This window comes from Lathyrus oleraceus, chromosome 4 (assembly GCF_024323335.1).
Source record: "Lathyrus oleraceus cultivar Zhongwan6 chromosome 4, CAAS_Psat_ZW6_1.0, whole genome shotgun sequence".
In the NCBI taxonomy this organism is placed as follows: Eukaryota; Viridiplantae; Streptophyta; class Magnoliopsida; order Fabales; family Fabaceae; genus Lathyrus; species Lathyrus oleraceus.
In genome coordinates, this window is record NC_066582.1 from 378,808,442 (window position 1) to 378,815,669 (window position 7,228).

The 7,228-nt window shown below is 33.5% G+C and overlaps 2 protein-coding genes across 4 annotated transcripts; one reads left to right on the forward strand and one right to left on the reverse strand.

Annotated features, from left to right (window-relative positions):
• Positions 1-448: 448 nt before the first annotated feature.
• Positions 449-2,925, forward strand: LOC127075554 (cyclic dof factor 1). 3 transcript variants are annotated; one of them, XM_051017016.1, is made up of 2 exons: positions 449-696; positions 1,497-2,925. In XM_051017016.1, exons 1-2 carry the CDS (start codon positions 583-585, stop codon positions 2,700-2,702), a joined length of 1,320 nt encoding a protein of 439 aa, XP_050872973.1. In that variant the 5' UTR covers positions 449-582; the 3' UTR covers positions 2,703-2,925. The 3 variants fall into 3 exon arrangements, with proteins under 3 accessions (XP_050872973.1, XP_050872974.1, XP_050872975.1); XM_051017017.1 differs by having other exon boundaries at positions 1,503-2,925; XM_051017018.1 differs by lacking the exon at positions 449-696 and adding an exon at positions 721-1,416.
• A 386-nt stretch (positions 2,926-3,311) lies between these two features.
• On the reverse strand, positions 3,312-6,915 carry LOC127075553 (probable inactive leucine-rich repeat receptor-like protein kinase At3g03770). The gene is made up of 7 exons (XM_051017015.1): positions 5,258-6,915; positions 5,036-5,166; positions 4,707-4,947; positions 4,359-4,561; positions 4,205-4,251; positions 3,789-3,900; positions 3,312-3,699 (listed from the first exon to the last, which is right to left on the reverse strand). Exons 1-7 carry the CDS (start codon positions 6,780-6,782, stop codon positions 3,433-3,435), a joined length of 2,526 nt encoding a protein of 841 aa, XP_050872972.1. The 5' UTR covers positions 6,783-6,915; the 3' UTR covers positions 3,312-3,432.
• Between the last annotated feature and the right edge of the window lie 313 nt (positions 6,916-7,228).

Consider the following 7,228-nt stretch of genomic DNA (forward strand, 5'->3'; position numbering starts at 1 on the left):
AAATCAATAAATAAATAAAAATAAAAAATACTATCTTTTTGATAGATTAGTTTACTTTTTTCTTTCTAACACTTTGATTGTAATAATATTTAATTTCATTTGACTTTGTTATGTGAGTTTAAAAGTAGTATATTGTTTATATAAAGAAGTATTGCATAAATATTTAATTAAAATATTTTAGATTGTTAAATCATAATAATATTTTAAAAATAAAAATGTGAGGTGATAGTATAAAAATTATATATATAATTTTCTAAATTATATATCTTATACAAAAATAATAATTGATAATGATGTAGCAAAAGAAAATAATAATAATAATAATAATAATAATAATAATAATAATAATAATAATAATAATAATAATAATAATAATAATAATATGCCCAAAAAAAAGAAAATATAAAAAAAGAATTTTGATTCTTGTTATGGCAAATAAACAGTTTACTCTCATTCCCATGAACTTGGGTTTCTTTCTTTGTTGTGCCATCTTTTCTTCTTTTAGTCACTTTTTTGTGCCCTTTTTCTCCTTTCTCTCTCACTCTTTTTCTATCCAACTAACAACAAACTTCCATTTGAGGCATGTTCCAAGATCCTTCAATCAAGCTTTTTGGAAGTCATATTCCCATTACCACAGATTCACACTCTTTCTCCTCTCAGATTCATTCTCTTCCACAACAACCCATCCACATCATGGTCATGCCTTTCTTTTTCCTCTCCATCTTCTTGCACCTTTTTCCTTTCTTTTTTCCATACTTAATGCTAAAGTTTGCATTTTTATTCTCAAATATGAAAGCCCATTATTTCATTTTTATTATTCATATATAGTTCAAATTTTTATATACTTACTTGTATAATATCCATATTTATGCTCTAGGTATCTCAAGTTGTATGATAATTTGGTATCAGACTTGAGTGTGTTACCATAGAAAATATGTTGTAGGGTTCAATTTCACTTAAGAGTGTTTGAATCTGATTTTAATTTTAAGTTGGACCTAACTGTTTAACCACTAATTATTAATTAGACCAAATAGCAATGGAATTGATTTTTTGAAATAGGACTTTTTTTTATATTTTTTTGCTATGTTAGAAGTTTAAGGTCAATAGCATTTCAAATTGATTCTTAGTGTTCAATTCTTTAATATACTGTTTGATTACTTTTGCTGGAGCAAAAGAAAGAGATATTGGTAATGGTTTAGTCTTTAGGTATTTCATGTATATTTTTTATGTGTAGATATCAATATCGTTAAAGAGCGGTGCAATAGCGTAGCAGAATTTGAACAAATCAATATTGTCAAATAGCAGCGTTATAACCCTATTGCGTAATAGAATTGGAATAACTTTCCATTTTCCGCGATTCATGGTTGACAACACCGGAAAAAATGCATATTTTGTGCCACATCCTTTGTATTATATGTATGAGTTATAACTTTTGTTTAAAATGCAAGTTGTCAAATCGAATCAATGTATGCTAGCTGACACAGTTTGGTACTCAGTTGCAGAATGGACTTGAAGAATCTACTAATGCTGATGTTAGTGTTTCTTTGAATGAAGTTTCTAGCGGTCAACCTTATCCACAAGAAGATGCTAATGCTATTCCAAACATGTATGAAACCGTCACTTCGAAATCGGGGACCGAATCAGTTCATAGTACTTATGAACAGAAAACTGTCCAAAGAGATATTGACAATCAAGGGAAAGCTTTCAAGAAGCCAGACAAGGTTCTTCCATGTCCTCGCTGCAATAGTTTGGAGACAAAGTTTTGCTATTTCAACAATTACAATGTTAACCAACCAAGGCATTTCTGCAAAAATTGTCATAGGTATTGGACAGCTGGGGGAGCAATTCGGAACGTTCCTATTGGAGCCGGTAAGCGTAGAAATAAGCATTTGCCATTGCAGAATTTTCAAGTTCCTGTTACCGATGATGCAGTACCTGTCGTACACACAGATTCCATCCCTGCTAGTCACAGGGAAGAAGTTCCTCTTAGTGAATCACTAGAAACTGTGTTAAATCTCAAGGGCCATAGAAAAATTGAAATGGACTCTTCTATTGAAGACCCTTCTAGCTTTTCTGCAACAGCGGCTTATTCCGGTGAGAAGGTGTACTCCGAAAACGGAATAGAGCATGGTGGTTTGACACCACAATACAATGGCTTAATTCCTTTGCATTCACTTCATTATTATTCTGCTCCTCCGTGGACTTATCCATGTTGGAATTCTATGCCATTTAAGCCTGATAACACAACCTCCAGTCCTGCAACCATGATGGCAGTGGAAATACCAATGACACCATCATCATATTGGGGTTGTATGCCAAATTGGGTTGGCCAAACGGAAGACTTTAATGGCATTCAATCACCTTCATCTTCGGTTAGCAGCGGCACATGTTCCGGTAATAGGTCACCAACTTTGGGAAAACATTGTAGAGATGGAAGTACACAAGCAGAAGATACAATGAAACACAATATTTGGGTGCCTAAAACTATCAGAATCAATAATCCGGAAGAGGCTGCAAAGAGTTCTATATGGTCAACTTTGAGATCAAAATCTCAACAGAACAAACCTATTATGAAAGGAGGTGTTTTTAAATCATTTGAACCTAAGTCAAATGCAAGTTCTCGAGATTTAGATGATAATCAAATTCTAAGAGCTAACCCTGCTGCTTTCTCTCGCTCCGGAACTTTTCAAGAAAACATTTAATATCCTAACCCAGTCTTGGTAGCCTTTATTTTTGGATGAAATGTTGAGAATATCTCCAGGTTCATTGTTGTCTTTGGCTAATTCCATGTAATTGAAGTTTAAGAAGATAGCCATAATAGAACCGCAGAGGAAATTTAAGGTTGTATGTTCTCTGATCTGTTAGAATTTCAGTTTTGTGACAGAGATTGCTCCATGATGAAATAAGAATTGTTAGTTTTTGCTTCAATTTCATTACAATAAAGAAAGAGAGTCATGGAAGTTGATGAATCTTTACTTTGAGGTATGATATTTAGGTTTCCAAGCAAATGCAATCAAGACATTAATTACTTTGAGTTGTTTCTTAGCTTCATTTAATCTTCATTTGTTTCATCATCATCGATTCAAATCCTAACTTACGAGTTTGTGCGTCTCACTCGTTTCTGTATTGTTTTTCAGAATTTTTAGGGATACATTTCAATCTTCCTTTTCCCCAAAAGATTAGGCCTCTAGTGTATCTTCTTGATTCTTGAGTTTTAAATTTGTATGACACTTCATAAACATGATTTTCAAAATTGGTTGAGCAAACTCAACCATACAAAATCGAATTATAAGACGAGACTTAAGAAGCCATTTTATCCAAGGTAGGACAATCTTCAAATATAATTTCAAAATAGTAATAATCATGCTTATACAGTCTGTATAAAATGAAACTTAATGTACATAGCATACACCATAATAGTTCTTGTTAATTTCATAGTAACTTTGTCTCTCTTGAGGAAGATATAGGTGAGTCTCTATAATCGCTTGTTTCTCTTCTCCATGAATTCTGAACTTGTGCTGCAAACTGCAAATTCCAAAGAACATCTTCTACTGAAGGTCTTTCATTTGGTTCACTAGAGAGACACCTTACACATATCTCCATCATTTTCATTAATGATTCATCTGAACATTCCTTGTGAACAAATGGGTCTACAATACTCCTTCTTGCTATATCATCAGTTTTTATGCTTACATGTAACTGCGTATGAGAAACACATAAAGCATTGTTAGGATTAGCAGACATTTAGATAAACAGCTTAATTAAACGCTTACGAAAACAATACTCACGAGATCTTTTAATGTTCCCACTTCATTGTGGAACATTATTGGTCGTCCAAGAATGATTTCTAGCAAGATTACGCCAATATCATACACATCATTCTTGTCTCCATCATTTGTCCTGCAAATAATTATAGCAATCATCTCTTAGAACAACAAATCCGACTCTAAAGTAGATAAATAAATGCACACGAGAACACAATGGTTCATCAGAGTTTGACTAATCATGCCAAATGCTCTGACAACATAGTGTCTGTTGTAGTTTTTCTTGTATGTAATACTTTGGATTATAAAATACAATTTTTTTTAAATTTATTGAGACCTTATTCTTTTCAATGTGAGACTCTTTAACTTGCTACATTTTCATACTCTCTTAGCAGCTAAGATTAAGCACCATTGTAATATCAAGGAACTAATTTTTTTACCTTGCGTGGAGGTTTCCTTTTACTCCATGAGAAGTTCCATTGCTGACCTGAATATTTTGAAGAAAACAATTAAACGGAGTAATATCGTAAAACAAATGAAGATGTATTAATCGGAAGAGGAGAGCATAAACAAACTGATGTTCTCTCCGTTTACCATTCTTCTGTTTTCAGCATAGATCGGCAGATTATAACTGCTTATCTTAACATTATGATTGTTATCCAAAAGAATATCAGTTATCTTGATATTATTTGAATATAGTCCAGGCACTATCCCTGTATGCAAATATTGAATGCCTTTCACTACTCCAATTGTGGCTGCTATTCTCTGTGTCCAACAAAGCTTTTCTCCATTTGATCCTACCGAAACAAAATGTTATTAAAGATCATATTCAATAAATCTGTGTTAGTTTGCAGATGATTGTTGGTAGCTACGGTGCCAACATAGTTGAGATGTCAGCTACCACAATTTGAAGAAAGATTGTAGTAAGACAATTTTCCTTACCAGAGATGCGGCTTCTTAAACTTTTGTCTTGAACAAACTCGAAAATGAGAAATATAGTATTGACACTTGAATCATCTTGGTTGCACTCAAAAGAATGTCCAAGTGAACTAACCAAGTGTGAATGCCTAAGTTTTGAAATCAACTCAACATGGTGCATATAGGCTTGAGGGCTGTGCTTCTTTCTTATCTTCATTCCTCTAATTGTAATATGCATCCCATCAGAGAGAACCCCTTTATATATCTGACATCATAGTACAAGAACTTGAGTTTTTATGCAAAATTGTTGGGAGAACTATATCATCAACCTTGATAATTTTTCAAATGCTTACCTGACCAAGTGGACCTTCACTTATGAGACTTGACTCATCAAAATTATTTGTAGCTTCCTTAAGTTGGTCCAAAGAAAAGGTCCTATATGCAGGAAGACCAGTTCCCATCTTCATTGTTTCAGATATACACCCTGTTAACAAAGAATATCATAAAGTCACTATAATGATGTGTAATAATACTTAATCGATTGTGCAAACAAGACAAAGGATATGTGGATTTACTTGCATCTGTGAGTAGTTTTGCAGTGTTTACTGATGATACATGTTCTATTATGGACCTTGAAGGTGACCTCGAAAGGCGTCTGGTACCGAGTAAGCTCGCTATATGTTCCTTTATGGATCTTGTTAGTGTTTTCATAGCATTTTTATCAGGAACTCTTTTGATGATATGCTCTACTATAGACCTTGCAGTAGTTTTCACTCTATCTTCATTCTGTATTTGACTAATAATAACATGCTCCAAAGTAGACATTGAAGGTGTTTTCGAAACATTTTTTTTATGAACTTGATTAACAACCAAGATAACAACTGCAACAATCAATACTCCAACAACTCCAATACTTGATGAGACAAGTAGTGCTTTGCTTGTTGTTCCTTTATGTTTCTGTTGTTGACGCGGTGAAATATTCACCGCGAGAGCTTCACTGCTGCAGAAATTGTAACTATGTTGATCTTGTTTCTTCTCATTTGATAAACAGTTTCTAGCATACAAAACAACCTTTGTTTGTTGTCTCAAACAGCTAGGTAGTTCACCTTTCAAAAGATTTGAAGACAAATTCACAAACTGAAGATCTTCGTTGCACGAAAAATTCTTGAAAAGCATACCAGTGAACTTATTTGAAGAAACATCAAGGTAATTTATTGAAGGAAGTGACAGCAAAGATGGTGGAAATGGCCCTACAAAGCCATTGAATGAAAGGTCCAATTTTTGAAGTTGATAGAAAGAAGTTATATTAGAAGGTACACCAAGCTTAAAACTGTTGTTTCTAAGCACAATTGAAACTAACTTTGTAGGAAGAGAAGGAAAATGAGGTCCTAATGTGTTGTTTTCCAAGTGAAGAACTTGAAGGTTAACCAAATTATGAAGATGAGGTAATTCACCAAATAGTTGATTATTTGACAGATCCAAAACTCTAAGAGTAACAAGATCATTCACCGAATTCGGCAAGTTACCTGTAAGCAAATTTTTCTTCATGCTAAGAACAACCAAACCTTGAAGAGAGCCTAACAAGTTTGGAATTTCACCATTGAAATTGTTATCATCAAGTACTAGTGATTGAAGATTGTTGAGAAGTGAAAGCTGAACTGGTATTTCACCACTGAAGTAGTTTGAGCTAATGTTGAGTATCTCCAATGAAGAAAAATTTGCTACGGTTTCAGGTAGTGGACCCCATAAGCCAAGAGAAACCAAAGAGAGGACTTTCAAGGTTGAAAGAGTGGAAAGTGTTGAAAAGAGAGCGTGTGAGTTGAAATTTTGAGGCAATGAGGTGAAGTGATTGTTGTTTCCAACAAGATGCAACTGTGTTAAGTTTTGTTCATAGCAGACTAGTGTTAAGTAAGGAGTAGGTTCAATGTTGCAGAAATCTTTGGTGGTGGTTAAGGTTGTTAGTGATGAAGGGTAGCCAAGAAGTTGTTGGAGTTTGAGAAGTGTTTGAGAGTGAGAAAGTTGTAACTGTTGTGAAAAATGAATGGAAAGAAACAAGATCAAAAGGAGTAGGTGTTGTGAATGATGAAGTTGTTTAGCCATTTTCTGTTGAGTTGGAGAAAGAGATAGAGTTGGATAAATATGAACACGAAACAAGAGGTTTTGAAACCAATAAACAAAATGTAGTGATGATATTTTGTTAATGTGAGAGTACTCAATATAGGACAAATGTAGGATATTTGAGGTTGTGGATTCACGAGATTAACTACATTAATATATCATTACATAGTTGTGGAACATTAAAATCTGACAGACATAGAAGTTTTTTTGTCAAGTACCTAAAAGTTGCATATGATATGTGATGCCAAAAATGTCATTTTAATCGAGTCATTGGTGATTTTTCACGTTTTACACTTAGAATTGTTAATTAACTGTTGATTAGGTTATGTTATGATAATGCAAGAACTTAACTAGGATTCATAATTAACTTGAAAAGTGCATAGTAGAGAGAGGGTGTGTTGTTAAGCTCGTGACACATTTGGGAATTG

Bases quoted from the DNA above. Each gene is read 5' to 3' on its own strand.
- LOC127075554 (XM_051017016.1), top strand. From the start codon at position 583: ATGTTCCAAGATCCTTCAATCAAGCTTTTTGGAAGTCATATTCCCATT. The intron at 697-1,496 runs GTCATGCCTTTC...TTTGGTACTCAG, and splicing joins AACAACCCATCCACATCATG to TTGCAGAATGGACTTGAAGA.
- LOC127075553 (XM_051017015.1), bottom strand. From the start codon at position 6,782: ATGGCTAAACAACTTCATCATTCACAACACCTACTCCTTTTGATCTTG. The intron at 5,167-5,257 runs GTAAATCCACAT...CTTTGTTAACAG, and splicing joins AAAACTACTCACAGATGCAA to GGTGTATATCTGAAACAATG. The intron at 3,901-4,204 runs GTAAAAAAATTA...AATTATTTGCAG, and splicing joins AAAGGAAACCTCCACGCAAG to GACAAATGATGGAGACAAGA.